This window comes from Salvelinus fontinalis, chromosome 1 (assembly GCF_029448725.1).
Source record: "Salvelinus fontinalis isolate EN_2023a chromosome 1, ASM2944872v1, whole genome shotgun sequence".
NCBI lineage: Eukaryota > Metazoa > Chordata > Actinopteri > Salmoniformes > Salmonidae > Salvelinus > Salvelinus fontinalis.
Window position 1 is genome coordinate 18,195,951 of NC_074665.1, and position 21,480 is coordinate 18,217,430.

Here is a 21,480-nt window from a genome sequence, read left to right on the forward strand (position 1 = left end):
AGCCAGGGACACAGAGCCTGCAGAAGACTTGGGACCCTGATCAACAGGCTGATTGATGGGAGAAAGCCAGGGACACAGAGCCAACAGAAGGCTTGGGACCCTGATCAACAGGCTGATTGATGGGAGAAAGCCAGGGACACAGAGACAGCAGAAGGCTTGGGACCCTGATCAATGGGGCTGATTGATGGGAGAAAGCCAGGGACACAGAGCTAGCAGAAGGCTTGGGACCCTGATCAACAGGCTGATTGATGGGAGAAAGCCAGGGACACAGAGCCAACAGAAGGCTTGGGACCCTGATCAACAGGCTGATTGATGGGAGAAAGCCAGGGACACAGAGACAGCAGAAGGCTTGGGACCCTGATCAATGGGGCTGATTGATGGGAGAAAGCCAGGGACACAGAGCTAGCAGAAGGCTTGGGACCCTGATCAACAGGCTGATTGATGGGAGAAAGCCAGGGACACAGAGCCAACAGAAGGCTTGGGACCCTGATCAACGGGCTGATTGATGGGAGAAAGCCAGGGACACAGAGCCAACAGAAGGCTTGGGACCCTGATCAACGGGCTGATTGATGGGAGAAAGCCAGGGACACAGAGCCAGCAGAAGGCTTGGGACCCTGATCAACGGGCTGATTGATAGGAGAAAGCTAGGGACACAGAGCCAGCAGAAGGCTTGGGACCCTGATCAACGGGCTGATTGATAGGAGAAAGCCAGGGACACAGAGCCAACAGAAGGCTTGGGACCCTGATCAACGGGCTGATTGATGGGAGAAAGCCAGGGACACAGAGCCAGCAGAAGGCTTGGGACCCTGATCAACGGGCTGATTGATAGGAGAAAGCCAGGGACACAGAGCCAGCAGAAGGCTTGGGACCCTGATCAACAGGCTGATTGATGGGAGAAAGCCAGGGACACAGAGACAGCAGAAGGCTTGGGACCCTGATCAACAGGCTGATTGATGGGAGAAAGCCAGGGACACAGAGCTAGCAGAAGGCTTGGGACCCTGATCAACGGGCTGATTGATAGGAGAAAGCTAGGGACACAGAGCCAGCAGAAGGCTTGGGACCCTGATCAACGGGCTGATTGATGGGAGAAAGCTAGGGACACAGAGACAGCAGAAGGCTTGGGACCCTGATCAACGGGCTGATTGATGGGAGAAAGCCAGGGACACAGAGACAGCAGAAGGCTTGGGACCCTGATCAACGGGGCTGATTGATGGGAGAAAGCCAGGGACACAGAGCCAACAGAAGACTTGGGACCCTGATCAACGGGCTGATTGATAGGAGAAAGCCAGGGACACAGAGCCAGCAGAAGACTTGGGACCCTGATCAACGGGCTGATTGATGGGAGAAAGCCAGGGACACAGAGCCAGCAGAAGACTTGGGACCCTGATCAACGGGCTGATTGATGGGACTGCTGGAATTGTAGTAGCAGCGACTGTATTACTATACATGGGAACTCCGTTTGCGTATTTACAATTCTACTGTAGTTGTCGATGTTACCAAGAAAACGTATCACAACATTAAGAATTAGGCTAATTCAACATGGGAAATACTAGCTAGCACCACTGCAAATTGGATATATTTGTGGAAATAAATCATAACTTTTATTTCCAAAAAGAGTGAAAATTATAGATTTCCTTTCCTGTTTGTATTTCCTTTCGGATAATGCTTATTTTTGACGTGTAGAAATGGTGTGTGCTCCTCATAAATCAGAAAACCTAAAATAGAGTTTGTTTCCCCAGAGACACCACAAAGCCCATTTTAACAACTAGGCCTGCAGGTATCTTACTAACTAATGAATGTTATTAGACCCCATGGACACAAAAGCAGTCTGGTCTGTTTACTTAGTCATTGCAGACACCTTATTGTGGGTGCTGTATACTTAATTGACCCAACCGCATACTCAAATGATGTGTTCTCTATACTCCAGCCCACGACTGATGAAGTTATGAGAGTCCTGTCTGTCTCTATAGAGCTCGCCAGCTTGTAGTCCTAAAAATCAGGAAATGACTTACCTCTGGTTCGTTCATCCATTCCTATGGGGGGAAATTAATGTTGAAAGAATGGGGTTTTGGGATAAACGCTGAAAATAAGGTCTGTGGTAAACAAAGGCTTATGAGATCTGATACGTTTTGTTCTATAAGATAATACCAGTCAGTTAACATGGCCTTTATGTGTTTTATGTACTTGATTACATACAGTGCATTTGGAAAGTATTCGGACCCCTTCCCTTTTTCCACATTTTGTTACGTTACAGCCTTATTCTAAAATGTATGAAATTAAACAATTTCCTCATCAATCTACACACAATACTCAATAATGACAGAGCGAAAACAGGTTAAGACATTTTTGCAAATTTATTTAAAACAAAAACCAGAAATACCTTATTTACATAAGTATTCAGAATCTTTGCTATGAGACTTGAAATTAAGCTCAGGTGCATCCTGTTTCCATTGATCATCCTTGAGAGTCCACCTGTGGTAAATTCAATTGATTGGACATGATTTGGAAAGGCACACGTCTGTCCATATAAGGTCCCACCGTAGACAGTGCATGTCAGAGCAAAAACCAAGCCATGAGGTCGAAGGAATTGTCCGTAGAGCTCAGAGACAGGATTGTGTCGAGGCACAGATCTGGGAAAAGGTAACAAAATTGGGGGAGAAGGGTCTTGGTCAAGGAGGTGACCAAGAACCCAATGGTCACTCTGACAGAGCTCCGGAGTTCCTCTGTGGAGACGGGATAACCTTCCAGAAGGACAACCATCTCTGCAGCATTCCACCAATCAGGCCTTTATGGTAGAGTGGCCAGGCGGAAGTCACTCCTCAGTAAAAGGCACATAACAGCCCGCTTGGAGTTTGCCAAAAGGCACCTAAAGACTCTCAGACCATGAGAAACAAGATTCTCTGTTCTGATGAAACCAAGATTGAGCTCTTTGGCCTGAATGCCAAGCATCACGTCTGGAGGAAACCTGGCACCATCACTACGGTGAAGCATGGTGGCGGCAGCATCATGCTGTGGGGATGTTTTTCAGCTGCAGGGAATGGGAGACTAGTCAGGATCGAAGCAAAGATGAACAGAGCAAAGTACAGAGAGATCCTTGATGAAAACCTGCTCCAAAGCACTCAGGACCTCAGACTGGGGCGAAGGTTCACCTTCCAACAGGACAATGACCCTAAGCACACAGCCAAGACAACGCAGGAGTGGCTTCGGAACAAGTCTCTGAATGTCCTTGAGTGGCCCAGCCAGAGCCCGGACTTGAACCCGGTCGAACATCTGTGCAGCAACGCTCCCCATTCAACCTGACAGAGTTTAAGAGGATCTGCAGAGAAGAGTCTGAGAAACTCCCCAAATACAGGTGTGCCAAGCTCGTAACGTCATACCCAAGAAGACTCAAGGCTGTAATTGCTGCCAAAGGTGCTTCAACAAAGTACTGAGTAAAGGGTCTGAATACTTATGTCAATGTGATATTTCCGGTTATTTTTTAATATCAATTAGCAAAAATGTATAAAAAATAAACCGTTTTTTCTTTGTTATTATGGGGTATTGTGTGTAGAGTGATAAGGGGAAAAACACAATTTATAAAATTTTAGAATAAGGCTGTAACGTAACAAAATGTGGAAAAAGTCAAGAGGGTCTGAATACTTTCCGAAGGCACTGTAAATGCTTAAAAATTCACCAGAATTTATGTAATCCGATGAAGATTATCTCATAGAACAAAACCTATAAAACCTCCTAAACCTGTGTTTACCACAGACCTTATTTCCGCCGTTCATCCAAAACACCTCAAAAAAACAAACATGTGTTTCCTCATAGGCTTTGGCTAACAAGCCATGGCAGAGTTTGTGTCTATTGCTCTCTATAGTAAATATATTCTGCACAAAAATGCACAACACTTACGATACCATGACAACAACAATTGTTAGAGATGATGGAGGAACCACTAAAGGATCTTGAGGGGTGAGCTCACAGGTCTATGGCCTGTATCATTACCAATAATAATATATCTCAATTTAGGACTTGGCCATTTGTGACTGTGAACAGCTGGCTTTGAAGTCAATAAATCAGCTCCTGTACTAAGGATCACTGACCACTAGAGGGGGGACTTGCATCATTTTCAAATGATATAAAGTAGTATTGAAAGAGCTTCACAATGCAAATTCATTGTACCCATCATAGTGAGTCACGTCTCTATGTTATGCAGAAGAAGGCATGGGAAGAATACACTAGGGACTACAGTACACCAACATAAAAGACTTACAGACAAATTAAATGCTATCTGAGACACACACACCAGGCCCCCTGACAATGGAGGACACTGCTGCATATATAACTAGGGACAGATGTCCTCCTCATGGCTCTAGGGATAGATGTCCTCCCCATGGCTCTAGGGACAGATGTCCTCCTCATGGCTCTAGGGACAGATGTCCTCCTCATGGCTCTAGGGACAGATGTCCTCCCCATGGCTCTAGGGACAGATGTCCTCCCCATGGCTCTAGGGACAGATGTCCTCCCCATGGCTCTAGGGACAGATGTCCTCCTCATGGCTCTAGGGACCAGACGACCGACTACTCTGTCACCATGATGTGTTATCTGGGCTGTACGTTTGTGAGGGAGCCCCCTCATACAGACAGTAATTACCCACGTCAATGACAAACGTGGGATTTAATTGCACGCCATTTAACATAGGAGTTGTTCAATACCTATCTGCTTTGAGTTGATGAAAACAATGGTTAATGTTATCTCAAAGGACATGCAGTTTGTTGCTTGACACACTTCAGCAGCAAAAACAGGAGAGCAGAATGTTTCCAAACGCTGTCATGAGAACAATATGTGCCCGTTACACGGATCAGTTTTCAAGAGCAGCATGTATCGTTAGCCTGCCTACTAACAAACTACAATATGTTCTAAGGTCAGCGAAATACCAAACGCAATGTGTCTTCTCTAATTAAAATGGCGAGCTGAAGACAAGACCACTATAACTGAATCACTATTATCAGTTGGATTCCTCATATTCCTCATTTCCCCACCAATCAGGAAATCAAGAAAGCATTCTAAACTCCAGAGCTCAATAATTGTAGCAGGGACTGGGGTAGGATTCATATGTAACTAAAGCCATTGGGCTGGATGAAGTTTCTCTTTATGGAAAGCCGGTGCAGCAGAGATAATTATATCCAGGAAGAGGTCAGAGGAACGGCAAGACAGATGAAACGAGACTAATTAACTCCATGCATCGACTACAACCTCATCTGGTTTTGCAATGGCTAGGGGAGTTTAGTGTGAATGAGGTGTGTGTTTGGGGCTGAATGGTATTGTTGTAATGAGGTGTGCTTGAGTGGTGTTAGTTACATGTATATATATACAGTATCTAGTGTATATGTATGTATGGGTGTATAAGGAAACGGGAATATGTGTGACGCTAATGATACCCTGTATGTAGACGATACACAATTTTGTCCATCGGATGCATGTAGGGAACTGTATGTGAAGAGTGAGATACTTACTTGGCTTTGGCCCCTGCATCCTCATAACCTTTGTTTGAGACGTCCTCGAGGCCCCCGATCAAGTGCTTAAATGAACTGAAAGTGAACACAGAGTCACATTAATCATTGACTACCTAAAACACCTAGGTTACAGTAACTTATGGTTGTATCTCAATGATCGCTCCTAAAACACCTAGGTTACAATAACTTATGGTTGTATCTCAATGATCTCTCCTAAAACACCTAGGTTACAATAACTTATGGTTGTATCTCAATGATCTCTCCTAAAACACCTAGGTTACAATAACTTATGGTTGTTTCTCAATGATCTCTCCTAAAACACCTAGGTTACAATAACTTATGGTTGTATCTCAATGATCTCTCCTAAAACACCTAGGTTACAGTCACTTATGGTTGTATCTCAATGATCTCTCCTAAAACACCTAGGTTACAATAACTTATGGTTGTATCTCAATGATCTCTCCTAAAACACCTAGGTTACAGTAACTTATGGTTGTATCTCAATGATCTCTCCTAAAACACCTAGGTTACAATAACTTATGGTTGTATCTCAATGATCTCTCCTAAAACACCTAGGTTACAATAACTTATGGTTGTATCTCAATGATCTCTCCTAAAACACCTAGGTTACAATAACTTATGGTTGTATCTCAATGATCTCTCCTAAAACACCTAGGTTACAGTCACTTATGGTTGTATCTCAATGATCTCTCCTAAAACACCTAGGTTACAGTCACTTATGGTTGTATCTCAATGATCTCTCCTAAAACACCTAGGTTACAATAACTTATGGTTGTATCTCAATGATCTCTCCTAAAACACCTAGGTTACAGTAACTTATGGTTGTATCTCAATGATCTCTCCTAAAACACCTAGGTTACAATAACTTATGGTTGTATCTCAATGATCTCTCCTAAAACACCTAGGTTACAATAACTTATGGTTGTATCTCAATGATCTCTCCTAAAACACCTAGGTTACAATAACTTATGGTTGTATCTCAATGATCTCTCCTAAAACACCTAGGTTACAGTCACTTATGGTTGTATCTCAATGATCTCTCCTAAAACACAAATGACGGAAAACAGCCCATGCCTACGCCAATCCAATTCTTTTACATTTGTGGGGAGTAGTCAACGAGTGCACACTTCAGGAGGAAGGAGAGATTATTGGGACGTAGCCATGCTGCTATTGTTACAAATGTTCACTGAGTTCAGCATTATTAATACATGAGACACAGGAGGGCAGCAAATCACCACTAGCATCTGTCACAAAAATCTATCTAGGAAATTAGCTTTGAGCAGAGTGAGACAATGTTTGAATAACAGCAAACTGTTCATTCTGTGCTGGTTGAGCCACAGCAGTGTAAATCAGCAAAGCAAAAGAGTGGTATCTCCCATTTTGGTTCCAAATGAATCACACTAAGTAGGTTTGCTGTTACATGTTAAAAATAGGTTAAAAGATGGCTACCGCTACTGGGACAAAACTGTCTTTGAATAGTACTTTCCCCTCCCCAAACAACGTCAGTGTTAATGTAACATCCATCTCAAGAGTACTCACTTTATAGAATAGATTGTTATTATTATGAATCTATACATAGTCTATTTATGCTTCAGAGGATTGAATCATTTTCATTAAACCTCTCACAATAGTGAGACGCATAGGAGGAGAGCAGACGTGCTTGTCTCAGTTTGACGGAGGAAATGCTTTAGAACAACCAAAAGATCTGATTGTCCAAAAGTAATATAGTAGATTCAATTGAAGGCTTATATCTGTTCTTTTGGAAGTCAACAACTTAATGTCTGCCGGCCCACACTCTGATCATTCAAAAGACAACCCTAAGTTTTCTGTCACAGACAAGATATGATAGACGTTAGCTGTTCCGAAGGGTAAATATATTTATCAATGATACTGTCAAGGTAAACAAGAATCACTGGATGTTAGAAATGTAATTTATTTACCTGACAAGGTATGGTAAATCAGTGTTTTTTGATGCAATCTTCCATTGTTTCTTTGAGTTAGTATTTAAACCCTACACTTACTTACACTTTATCAAGGAGTTGGCAACTGTCAAAATGTCATAATATAATACATTTAAAGATGAAAGAAAATATAAATGACTGACAGCTAAACCTTGAACTCCTATCTGAGGCCTCCTCTTATCTCAGAGTAGTAGACAAATATCTGGATATGAAAAAATAACCAGATTATGATGACTAGTCATTATTTCCCTTAAAATGCTTAATCTTTCCCTTTTGGGGTGAGCAGGTTTTGATCATTAGGTGTCCTTCTGTGCTGTTTTGGGGTGAGCAGGTTTTGATCATTAGGTGTCCTTCTGTGCTGTTTTGGGGTGAGCAGGTTTTGATCATTAGGTGTCCTTCTGTGCTGTTTTGGGGTGAGCAGGCTTTGATCATTAGGTGTCCTTCTGTGCTGTTTTGGGGTGAGCAGGTTTTGATCATTAGGTGTCCTTCTGTGCTGTTTTGGGGTGAGCAGGTTTTGATCATTAGGTGTCCTTCTGTGCTGTTTTGGGGTGAGCAGGTTTTGATCATTAGGTGTCCTTCTGTGCTGTTTTGGGGTGAGCAGGTTTTGATCATTAGGTGTCCTTCTGTGCTGTTTTGGGGTGAGCAGGTTTTGATCATTAGGTGTCCTTCTGTGCTGTTTTGGGGTGAGCAGGTTTTGATCATTAAGTGTCCTTCTGTGCTGTTTTGGGGTGAGCAGGTTTTGATCATTAGGTGTCCTTCTGTGCTGTTTTGGGGTGAGCAGGTTTTGATCATTAGGTGTCCTTCTGTGCTGTTTTGGGGTGAGCAGGTTTTGATCATTAGGTGTCCTCCTATGCTTTTTTGGGGTGAGCAGGTTTTGATCATTAGGTGTGCTTCCGAAGCGCCTGAAACCATCCGAGGGGCGAAGAGGGGTCTGATTACCACACAGCATTTCAGTGAGAGGGGGCAGGTTGGAAAACCGGACATTTAAATGTGACACATCTGAGCCCTGTCTGAGGAGTGATGAATCTGGGGCTTTTTCCTCCCAGCAGGCAACAGTGCTGAAAAGCGTTTGTCTGGGCCATTGGGTGCTGAGAGGCAGTGAGGCGGCCTGATGTTCCAAAACAGAATACTCACTCTCCCATGTGCCCCCCATTTCCTGTCCACTGCCCTCCCTTTCTACCACCCAACTCATTACCTTCCCTTCCAGCTCCTACCAGTAATTCAACATTATATTGATGGTGAAATATCGACTCAGTGCTGGTAAATGTTTCATCAGAGCATGACTTGGCATCCTTTGACTCTCCTAATAGTCATTCATGTGAACCCATGGTTATGAGGCCATGGCTATAATCGCCACAGATATAGATAGACAGTTATGTCTGCGGTTCATGAGTCTGCTCTCACAAGTGTTAAATTCAAGTGTCAGACCGTTAAGAATTTTGACAAGGATCTTTAAAAAAATAGTTTTGAGAAATAGTAATCACACAATCAACATTACTTAAGGTAAGTGTGAGAGAATATCTGATCTCGGGTGAGGTTAGGCTAGAACTGTCACATCTCCCTGACAGTTATGAACTCATTATGTGAAATTTATGTCTAGTCTGTAGGAGTTTATTATCATTTCGTGACTTGGCTGCTGCAAAAAGATTCCGATATCATCCAGGAATAATGACCCATGATAGGCAATAAAGGGTATTTGAAGTGTGAACTGCTTTGCTCTAAATATAGACCTACAAGCTGACCCATTTAAAATTGTATTCTTAATGTGCCTCTTCTATAAAAGCCCATATATAAGCTGTCCACTCCCACTGGATAAGGTCGAGTTGCCATATAAATGAGATTGATATTAGTGATGCACAAGACTTCAGAAATTCATAGCCCAGAGCAGGGCTGTCCAAACTCGGCTCAACTCAGCTTATCATTGCTATGTCTTCCTGACCACACTGTTTGTCTGCCTGTCCGAGCGTATGTTTGGTACCCTATATAGTGCACTACACCATGGACCCTCGGTCAAAAGTAATGCACTATATAGGGATTTATTTTATTAGGATCCCCATTAGCCGACGCCAAATAGCGATAGCAAGTCTAACTGGGGTCCGAAACATAACGAAGAAGACATTACAGACAAAATACTTTACAACTGACATATATTTAAAAACCTGAACATGTAGTGTGTGCATCTATCAGTTACACATACTGTACATCCCAGTACACCATCACAACAAGTAGGTCACATGGGGGAGAGGCGTTGTGCCGTGAGTTGTTGCATTATTTGTTTTATTGAACCAGGTTTGTTGTTCCCTAGTGCTATATGAGGTGGAAGGGAGTTCCATGCAATCATGGCTAGGACTGTGGCGGCCATGACATCTTTTCAGCCGGTGATTGTCAAGCAAATAACTGCCGGTCTCACGGTAATTGACTGTTAATTCACATAAACACATTTAGCATCTCTTGGCTTCCACACATTGATGCAGACCTTTGGAACGTCCACATTTTAAAAAGTCGAATAAATCCATGTAACATAGTCTACATCATCACAATAAATCCATTACTTATTTTATACAGGTCTAAAGAAACATGTAGTCTATTTCAGAAGAACAAAATAGCATACTCTGAGTTGTCCTTGTTAGGCCCTGATCTGGCTATGCAATATGGCAGACAAGATTTAGCAGACAAGATTTAGCAGACACGATTTGCTTAGAATTCCATGGCATTATTTTATAGTTTGAATAACACAATTGACCATAGCTGAATAAAATAGAAGGGATATTTGAGACGATTTGAAACGATTTGAGAGATTGCGCACATCCAGCTATTCTGTGTTGAGCGGTTAACAAAGAAACAGGTACTCCTATATGCTTAAGTTATTTATGTAACTTTAGTTCTGATACAAATGTTGGGCTATATGTTTTGATTTTTAATACATTCTAAGGCTGCATGATACGACTAATGATGATCTGAAAAAAGTTGCATGAAAGGCATGAGCTCTGCTTTGTTTTTTTTTTGTGCAGGCTGTACACACTTCATCAGTCTCTCATTCACAATGTGACTAGCACTTGATAATGCCTTGAATTTCCCAGCTGCATGTGTGTGGCCGTAATGCCCCCTAAAAAAATCTATGCCTTTTGCGACCAATGGCTGTAATAATTATAATCCCCTTTTCCCGGATGCGTGCTGAAGCATCTCTCACTCACATGGCTCTCCAACAGGTGATCAGGATTTTCTCACAGGCTACAAGTGAAGACAGACACATCAGGGACGCAACTGCACAAGTCTGTATCCAATTCCGAGGCTCATATTGAAGATATTGGAATAAATGTCCACATTTACTTTTCGTCAGCCGACAAGATGAGCAAGCCTAACGAACAGCAAAAGCACTAGCCTATGTCAATCTACTATCCCCCATAGTACGAAAGTTTACCTATTCTGTGCAATAAATAAATATTACAAACATTTATGGGATGCGATAGATCCCAAATTAATACAACCACTAGCATCAGAAAAACTGTTTTAAGCAATGAGGCTGACGCAACAAATGAGAATGTTTAACTTAAAATGTTAAACTATTAGGTTATTTCTTCACATTATAAGCTCAGAAATGCGCACACAGCAGTAGGCTATAAGCGTGAATTTTCCGTTAGCAGGAAAACACCATTCTCAAAAGTGACTGCAAATGCAATTATACATGTAATGCTTTTATTATAAAGGTGCATTTTTATGGTGAAAATGTACTTGAAACTCAGGTGCTGCATATGTATGCCAGTTAGGCTCTACACCTGTTGTAAAGCAGATTAATGTGCTTCATTTTAAAAAGTTATTTGGCCACTTTAGTTGTAATACAAACCTCATCAAAACATGTAGGTCTATGGGCAAGGTTACATGAGGTGTGCTACTATGATTTGGAAAAAATGCTTTTCCCATGGTTCATTTTCATGCCAGCCAGGCATGCTTCTATTTTAAAGAAAAGCAATGTCCTTATTATTAGGAAAGTTTAGGAAAAAATCTAGTAGGCCTAGACTATAGAAAGCTGAGGGGACCTCCTCTTTTTAGTAGAGGCCATCAACCAGCTTTCTCACGCAATTGCATAGCCTATAGAAATGGTGTGCAACGTGAGCTCATAGGCTCTCATGAAGTGTTTGGTTAGATTTTTGATTACATTTGCATTGACCAGAGAGTGTGGAATTTGGAATTTAACTGCTGTCATGACTCGTGACCGCCGGTGTGGCGGTAATACGGTCACCGTAACAGCCCTAATCATGGCTCTGTATAATACTGTACGTTTCCTTGAGTTTGTTCTCGACTTGGGGACTATGAAAAGACCACTGGTGGCATGTATGGTGGGGAAAGTGTGTGTGTCAGCGCTGTGTTTAAGTTGACTATGCAAACAATTTTGAATTTCCAACACATTAATGTTTCTTATAAAAACAAGAAGTGATGCGGTCCGTCTTTCCTCAACTCTTAGCCAAGAGAGACTGGCATGCATATTATTGATATTTGCCCTCTGATTACAATGAAGAGCAACATGTGGAGCACTGTTCTGGGCCAACTGCAGCATAACTAGGTCCTTCTTTGCAGCACTTGACCATATGACAGGACAATAATCAAGATAAACTAGAGCCTGCAAGACTTGCTTTGTGGAGTGTGGTGTCAAAAAAGCAGAGGTTCTCTTAATCACGGACAGACCTCTCCCTATCTTTACAACCATTTAATCAATATGTTTTGACTATTTTTTACCAATGACAGTTCATTGGTAAAAATAGAAAAGAGTAGAGGGCCAAGAGAGCTGCCCTGCAGTACACCACACTTCACATTACATTTACATTTAAGTCATTTAGCAGACGCTCTTATCCAGAGCGACTTACAAATTTAACATTAGATAATCTTCCATTAAAGAAATCCCTCTGTGTTCTATTAGATAGATAGCTCTGAATCCATGATATGGCAGAGGTTGAAAAGCTACAAAACATACGTTTTTTCAACAACAGGTTATGGTCAATAAAATCAAAGGCAGCACTGAAATCTAACACTACAGGTACCACAATCTTGTTATTATCAATTTCTTTCAACCAATCATCAGTAATGTGTGTCAGTTGAGTGCCCTTCTCTGTAAGCATGCTGAAAGTCTGTTGTTAATTTGTTTACAGAGAAATAGCATTGCATTTGGTCAAACACAATTTCTTCCAACAGTTTGCTAAGACCTGGCAGCAAGCTGATAGGTCAGCTGTTAGAACCAGTAAAGGCCGCTTTACCATTCTTGGGTAGCAGAATGACTTTGGCTTTCCTCCAGGCCTGAGGACAAAAACGTTCCTCTAGACTCATATTAAAGATATGACATATAGGAGTGTCTATAGACTCAGCTACCCTCCTCACTAGCTTTCCATGTAAGTTGTCAACGCCAGGAGGTTTGACATTATTGATAACAATACTTGTCCACCCCTTCCACACTAATTTGACAAAAGTCAAACTTACAATGCTTTTCTTTCATTATTGTTTATGGTTTTATGCATGAATACAATGGCTCACTGTTCGTTGCTGGCATGTCCTGCCTAAGTTTGCCCACTAATCATTAAAATAATTGGCAACATCAAATGGTTCGGTGATGAATAAGCCATCTGATTGGATGAAATACGGAGTTGAATTGGTCTTTCTGCCCATCATTTCATATGAAGTACTATTTCTATCGTTCTGTCCATCATTGATCTTGGCTTCATAATACAGTTCCTTCTTCTTTTGGAATAGGGTGTTATTTTCAGACACACTCCAGGAATCCCACCACACCACAACGATCACATCATTATGTGCACGACAACGGCATGACGACAGAGGGAGCACAGCGTGGCAGCCAAAACAAGCCCTCTCTAATGGCCTTGGCCATAAAGCTTTCAGCCGGCCAACGTGATAAAATTAATGGTGGCTTTCCTGCAAAGAGAAAGGTGAATGGTTCACTCTTTTCTCCAGTGTTTGTCTGCTGTGCTGGGATTGCCTTTTCTTTTGCCTTGCCTCTGGCTCTGAGCTACACAGACCGAGACAGAGACACACAGAGACCCAGACCACACACAGTGAGTGCTGCTGGGTCTGTGAGGAGGTACAGGCTCAGTCTACCATGCTGTGCACAGCACTCCATCCCCAGTCCCACTGTTTTACAAAGCTGGGTGTCATTCAGAACAGGAACCTTTTCAGTCTCCTTTATATGATGTTTTAATTGTATAGTTGTAGCTACCTTTTCAATGTGAAGGTATTTGTTCTGATTAGGAATACATGGCATAGTATTGATCAGTGATGAATTATCTGTAACCAATGATATGGATCAATAATCTTGCTAAAAGATACTGATCCTATAGTCAGGCTACTGTTAACCATTAATCATTATGATGATTATGCCATGCAGTACCTTGTTTTGTCATGGCAGTAAAGGGTTAAAAAAGAGAAGCCGTGCAAGGTTATTAAACAGAGGTGCCTAGTTATTCTTCTGTTGTTGATATTTTTGATTTGTTATTTAACCTTTAATTTAATGTTGATATCATGGTAGAGTGCAACCTAAAACCCTGGCCCTGATGTGCAATGTCTCCGACCCCCCTCTGATTTTAAATCTAGATCTGGTTTTAGTAAGTAGGCTGTTGTCAAAAATTGGTGGGGTTCGGATTTGGGCTAAATCAACTGATGCTGATGTAATTGTGTTTTCTGAAAACTGGCTCAGCAAGTCTGTTCTTGATAAGGATATTTGTATAAATGGTTACAATGTGTATCGCACTGCTTGAGTTAAGAAAGTTGGGGGTGTGGCTATATATGTAAAAGGCTAAATTCCTTGTAAGTGTGGCAAAGTATGTAACTATTTGTAAACAGTTGGAATTTCTTGCTTTGAATATTGAGGTTTCAAAGGGTCTCTCTATAACTGTGATTGGCTGTTATAGACCCCCCTCTGCTCTCGGTGATGCATTTTCTTCTCTGATTAACCTTATGTCTAAACTTCTTTACAGTGAAATGATCTTGATTGGTGAACTCAAGTGGTGTTGGTTAAAGCCGGTGTCTGATGATTTAAAAATGTTTTGTAATTCTATGAATCTTACCCAGTTGATTAACTCACCCACTCGCCCAAATCTCAAATGTCCAGAGAAATCTAATCTGATTGATTTTATATTGACAAATGTATCACATAAATATTCTGGTGGTTTTTGTAATGATTTAAGTGACCATTGTGCTGTTGTTGCTGTTAGAAATACTAAGGTTCCTAAGACAAACCCACGCTTATTCGTAAGAGAAATTTGAAGAGTTTTAATGACCAGGCTTTCTTTCATGATTTGTTTTATTTTGACTGGAGTATATTGAGTTTATCCCTGATGTGGAAACTGCCTGGAAATGCTTTCATGATGTTTTTTTCCAGACAGTAAACAAACATGCCCCATTCCGCAGGTTCAGGGTTAAAGGGCGGGATAATCCATGGTTTTCTTCTGAGCTGTTTTGTATTATTCACAAACGTAATCTAGCCTGAGCTAAAGCAAGGAAATCATGTTCTGATGCTGATTGGCTTATTTTTAGGCAGTTACGAAAACAAGTGTTCTTTTTTTCTCAGGGAGGCCAAGTCTGAATATTTTATGTCTGTTACCACTGATAACCCGAATGACCATAGAACGTTTTGGAAGGCTATTAAGTCTATGTCTGGTAACAGTAATGTTAATGAATTACCGTCATGTGTTTTGAAGGACTCTGTTGCTGTATATGACAAAACTGAAATGCTGAATTGTTTCAATGAGCACTTTGTATCATCTGGTAGGCTGTTTGATTCAGTGTCCTCTGTCTTTGTACAACCCTGTGTGGATGAACCAGTGTCCTCTGTCTCTGTACAACCCTGTGTGGATGAACCAGTGTCCTCTGTCGCTGTACAACCCTGTGTGGATGAAGCAGTGAGAGCTGGTCAAACTTTTATCTTTTTGCCATTCTCAGTGCAGGAGGTACATAATAAATTATTAACTATTAATTAGCTAACTATCTGTCTGATGGAATTCACTGCACTCAATTTTATGGGCTAGTGACTGTTAAATTGTCTGTCTGTAATGGTGTGCCCCAGGGCTCTGTACTTTGTCCCATCTTATTCACTATTTAAATAAATAATTTTGACAAAAATGTGCAAAATGTGCAACTTCACTTTCATGTTGATGATACTGCTTTTTACTGTTGTGCCTCGCCTCTCACAAAAGCTTTCCAGAACTTGCAAACTGCTTTTTTATACTGTTCAACATACCTTGTGTCAATTGAAGCTTATCCTCAATACTGACTAAACTAAAATAATGGTGTTTTTTAAAGCAAGAAATAGACCTCTGAACCTTTCACCTATTACTACCTGTCAGGGCAATGAGATTGAGACTGTAATCTCATATAAATGTCTTGGAATTTTAATTGATGACAGATTTTATTTTAGGAATAAGGCCTATTTTTCTTTTGAAACCAGAAGGAGGCTAGTATCAGCTACATGTATGCCTTTACTAGACTATGGGGATATTTTAAATATGAATGCTTCCGCTCAGTGTTTGAGATCAATTGACACCCTTTACCATGGAGCATTGAGATTTATTTTTAACTGCAAAACCCTTAAGCATCACTGCACTTTATATACCAGGGTTGGCTGGTATATAAAGTGCACTTGTAGGCTCAGACTCTGGTATTCTTTAATTTATAATGCCATTTTGTGTTTACTACCATTTTTGGGGGGCATTTTAATTGTTCAGAAATGTGGTGGGTACTCTCTTCGTTTGCAGGACTTTATCCTGCTAACTGTTCCAAATGTCCAAACTGAATTTGATGAAAGGGCTTTATTGTACTCTGCGCCATCGGCTTGGAACGCCTTACAAAAAAAATTTAAACTGGAAGAACTTGTCCCGATTGGTGTTTATAAATCATTGATGAACGATTTTAAGGCTGATTCCCTGACCTGTCAATGTTTTTAATTTGCTGTTTTAGGATTTTGTTATACACTTGTGAATTCTCTGTTTTTATATTAGATTACCTGCAGTTTTTAATCTTGTCTGTCTATAATTGTGTAATGACTTGGTGCTGACTATCTTGGCTAGGACGCTCTAGAAAAACAGATTTCAATTCTCAATGAGCCCTTCCTGGTTAAATGAGGGGAAATAAAATAAAAAATACAGGCCACTACCATACAGGCTACTACCCTACCGGCTACTACTACTACCCTACAAACTACTAACCTACAGGCTACAACTCTACAGGCTACTACTCTACCAGGATCCTAATCCACAGGCTACTACTACTACTACTCTACAGGCTACTACTCTAAAAGCTACTACTACTACTCTACAGGCTACTACTACTGCTCTACAGGCTAATACTACTACTCTACAGGCTACTACTCTACAGGCTACTACTCTACAGGCTACTACTACTACTCTACAGGCTACTACTACTACTCTACAGGCTACTACCCTACAGGACAATACTCTACAGGCTACTACTACTAATCCACAGGCTACTGCTACTACTCTACAGGCTACTACTCTACAGGCTACTATTCTACAGGCTACTACTCTTCAGGCTGCTACTACTACCCTACAGGCAACTACTCTACTACTACTCTACAGACTACTACTACTACTACCCTACAGGCTACTACTCTACAGGCTACTACTCTACAGGCTACTATTCTACAGGCTACTACTCTTCAGGCTGCTACTACTACCCTACAGGCAACTACTCTACTACTACCCTACAGGCTACTACTCTACAGGCTACTACTACTACTCTACAGGCTACTACTCTACAGGCTACTACTACTACTCTACAGGCTACTACTCTACAGACTACTACTACTACTCTACAGGCTACAACTCTACAGGCTACAACTCTACAGGCTACTACTCTTCAGGCTGCTACTACTACCCTACAGGCAACTACTCTACTACTACTCTACAGACTACTACTACTACTACCCTACAGGCTACTACTCTACAGGCTACTACTACTACTCTACAGGCTACTACTCTACAGGCTACTACTCTACAGGCTACTACTCTACAGGCTACTACTACTACCCTACAGGCTACTACTCTACAGGCTACTACTACTACTACTCTACAGGCTACTACTACTACTACTCTACAGGCTACTACTCTACAGGCTACTACTACTACTCTACAGGCTACTACTACTACTACTCTACAGGCTACTACTACTACTACTACTACTCTACAGGCTACTACTCTACAGGCTACTACTCTACAGGCTACTACTCTACAGGCTACTACTACTACTCTACAGGCTACTACTCTACAGGCTACTACTACTACTCTACAGGCTACTACTCTACAGGCTACTACTCTACAGGCTACTACTCTACAGGCTACTATTCTACAGGCTACTACTCTACAGGCTACTACTACTATTCTACAGGCTACTACTCTACAGGCTACTACTACTACTCTACAGGCTACTACTCTACAGGCTACTACTCTACAGGCTACTACTCTACAGGCTACTACTACTACTCTACAGGCTACTACTCTACAGGCTACTACTACTACTCTACAGGCTACTACTCTACAGGCTACTACTCTACAGGCTACTACTCTACAGGCTACTACTACTATTCTACAGGCTACTACTCTACAGGCTACTACTACTACTCTACAGGCTACTACTACTACTCTACAGGCTACTACTACTACTACTACTACTCTACAGGCTACTACTCTACAGGCTACTACTACTACTCTACAGGCTACTACTCTACAGGCTACTACTCTACAGGCTACTACTCTACAGGCTACTACTACTATTCTACAGGCTACTACTCTGCAGGCTACTACTATATTGAATACTGCACTGTTGGGAAGGGATGCAAAGCTTTCAGTAATTTACCAAAGTTACCAGAATCTTCAGTGATTAACAGAAAAAATATGCCAATCTATTTATATCTTTAGCAATTTATACTTGAATAACTTTTTAAAATCATATTGTCCATATTGTCCATGAGTTTCTAGAGAAAATAGCCTAATTAATGAAAGAAATTATCTAAGATACCAAAATGCTGGTAGTTTATTGGTAAACTTTACTAGTAAAGTTTCCAGTAACAAACCTCCCTTTGCAACCCTACTGTTGGGAAGGGCATGCAAGTTAAGCATTTCACTTTACTTGTGTGTGTAACAAATAAAACTTGAAACTACTTACTCTCTGTCAATGACCAGGCAGGTGACAGCTTCAGCAGCGATCACATTAGCCGTCCTGATGTCCTCGCTGTGGGGACACAAAGTGACAACACATCAGTCAAAGGTATACCCACATTCCTCACTCTTGGACGTAAGTCACTGTTCATTCAAAAAGTAATATTCATGTTAAATTCTAGTTAGATTTAGCTTTAAGAGAATAATGTTTTCGAAAAATGTGAATACAGAATTGCAAACATAACATTCAACACATCCTATAAATTGTAAATAGTCATGATCGTAATCTCTACAGTTATCTATGCTGTCATTGGAATCTCCTTCACCGTAACCTGAAGAAGTCTTTCCCCAATCACTTTAATCTGTGTCAGTGGTATCTATAATGTCCTGCGATCCACCTGTGAAAACATCCACACACTCTCTCAAACACACACACACACACACACACACACACACACACACACACACACACACACACACACACACACACACACACACACACACACACACACACACACACACACACACACACACACACACACACACACACACACACACACACACACCAATCTGGCACCAGCTCAACTGATATTAGTCTGAGGGAGAGAGAGGGTCTTCTCCTAACTGATGCTTGTGAAAGGTCACATCCAGCAGCTGTGCAGCATGATAATTACAGTGAGGTGAACGAGTTAATAACACACTGTCCATCAACACAGAGGGGATGGTACAATAGAGCTACAACACATTGCTGAAAGAGACTATCTATTGAGTCTAGAGTACCAGTAAATTGTTATCCCTGAAGAGCATCAACTGCAAGATATCAGTAAGAGACAAATATACCATGAGACCACTTCCCAAGTTCTTATTGGTGGATGCATGTAACTGCATTAACTGTATATCACATCACTGAATGGGGGATGCCCAGATGATTTCATAGCAAACTAAAAATAACAGAACGGTGGCCGAACGAACACCTTGCTAGTAATACCATACAGCATACCTGTATGTGTGACAGGCATCTCTGTAATTGACATGAATTCAATATGGTTACTTATACCATGGCATTGTTGAATACTTGTTTGTGATTGGCTGGAAGGGCATTCTAGAGCATGCATTTTGAACACATTTCTAGCAGCAAATCTGTTAAATTATAGACATGGAAGAAACGTTCCTCCACGTGTCATAGGATACCCAGACACCCCATCTGATACCCCATCTTCCATGTAATCAGCTGGCTGCCCTGAGCTGTCCAGTCCAGACTGTCTCCATGGACCATACCAGTGAGACCAGGTGTATTCTTCTAGGGGATTTGACAGAACTATCTGGTGACAGAGGGAGAGAGGGAGACGGAGAGAGGGAAGAATGAGAGGGGAATATCCAGCCCATCGTAACAAATGAGCCCTCTAATAGACAGACCAGGGAGAACAGCTGTGATTCCCCCCACTGCTCAAGGACGAGGCAACAATTCGCTGGACTTCACAAGAACATCCTGGGATTCAAAAGGCTCAGGCTGAGGTGGTCATTTCACACAGAATACATCACCCTTGTTGCTAGTCGACCACCCACCTAGCCTTACACATTCATTTCAATGCTTCGGTACACAGCTAATATGTGTAAGGCGATACCTCCCAACGAGGGAGCAGGATGCCATTCTTCAAGCCAATTAGCACGTATTATGGCAGGGAGGTGGAAACATCTACAGTACACTATAGACTACAGCTGCTATATCACCAGATACCTCCCTGTGAAATGAGAGGAGAGCTTTACTAGAGATAGGATGCCACATATCATGGCAGGGTGAGAGAAACATATCCCACATCAAACATTATATAACTACTATGAGCTTTGAGGGAGGGTACTAGACAGGGAAATATATGTTTTTATTTAACCTTTATTTAACAACGGCAAGTCAGTTAAAAACAAATTCTTATTTACAATGATGGCCTACACCGGGCAAACCCGGACGACGCTGGGCCAATTGCCCTATGGGACTCCCGATCACGGCCGGTTGTGATACAGCCTGGAATTGAACCAGGGTGTCTGTCAGAAGCCTCTAGCACTGAGATGCATTGGCTTAGAGACAGAGACAGAGAGACAGAGAGACAGAGAGACAGAGAGACAGAGAGACAGAGAGACAGAGAGACAGAGAGACAGAGAGACAGAGAGACAGAGAGACAGAGAGACAGAGAGACAGAGAGACAGAGAGACAGAGAGACAGAGAGACAGAGAGACAGAGAGACAGAGAGACAGACAGAGAGACAGACAGAGAGACAGACAGACAGACAGACAGACAGACAGACAGACAGACAGACAGACAGACAGACAGACAGACAGACAGACAGACAGACAGACAGACAGACAGACAGACAGACAGACATAGAAAGAGGCAGTGAAAGTGGGCATTGATGCCGGCTAGATTGAGCCAGGCACAGCCATGCTCCAGAGATCAATTTGAGCCTTAGTAGACCATGCCTTCACCGACGCCAATCAACAACCAGTGAGAGAGCAGCCTGGAGGAAAGGTTATGGTTGTCAATCTCACCGGAAATGTGTGCACAGAACAAAGACTAGGGGGAAATATAAATGCCGTAGGCATTTAAGGCCTCAGTTTATCACAACCCAGCCAAGAAATTCCACAGATTAGGAGAGATGCCAGGAAAAACAAAGGCTTTGTAAAGTAGCTTAGAGCTGGTCAGGCTGCTCATGCCAACTGCCAAACTAACTCCGGCGAAATTAGACATTCACTCTGCTGACCAGTCTGCTCTCTTTGGCTCAGTAGCTGGAAGGCTCTGGCAATGAATTGAGCACTGATTGGTGCTAAAGATTCTTG

The 21,480-nt window shown here is 41.9% G+C and overlaps 1 protein-coding gene across 4 annotated transcripts in view; it reads right to left on the reverse strand.

Moving 5' to 3' along the window:
- The window catches only part of LOC129827593 (cGMP-dependent protein kinase 1-like), a 190,160-nt gene that overhangs the window by 12,109 nt on the left and 156,571 nt on the right, over window positions 1–21,480 (reverse strand). For all 4 annotated transcript variants that reach the window (XM_055888787.1, XM_055888871.1, XM_055888703.1 and 1 more), the window contains exons 8-9: window positions 18,659–18,724; window positions 5,499–5,573 (exon numbers count right to left, since the gene is read on the reverse strand). In XM_055888787.1, coding sequence (XP_055744762.1) covers window positions 5,499–5,573; window positions 18,659–18,724 — 141 coding nt within the window. The remainder of the gene's footprint in view (window positions 1–5,498; window positions 5,574–18,658; window positions 18,725–21,480) is intronic.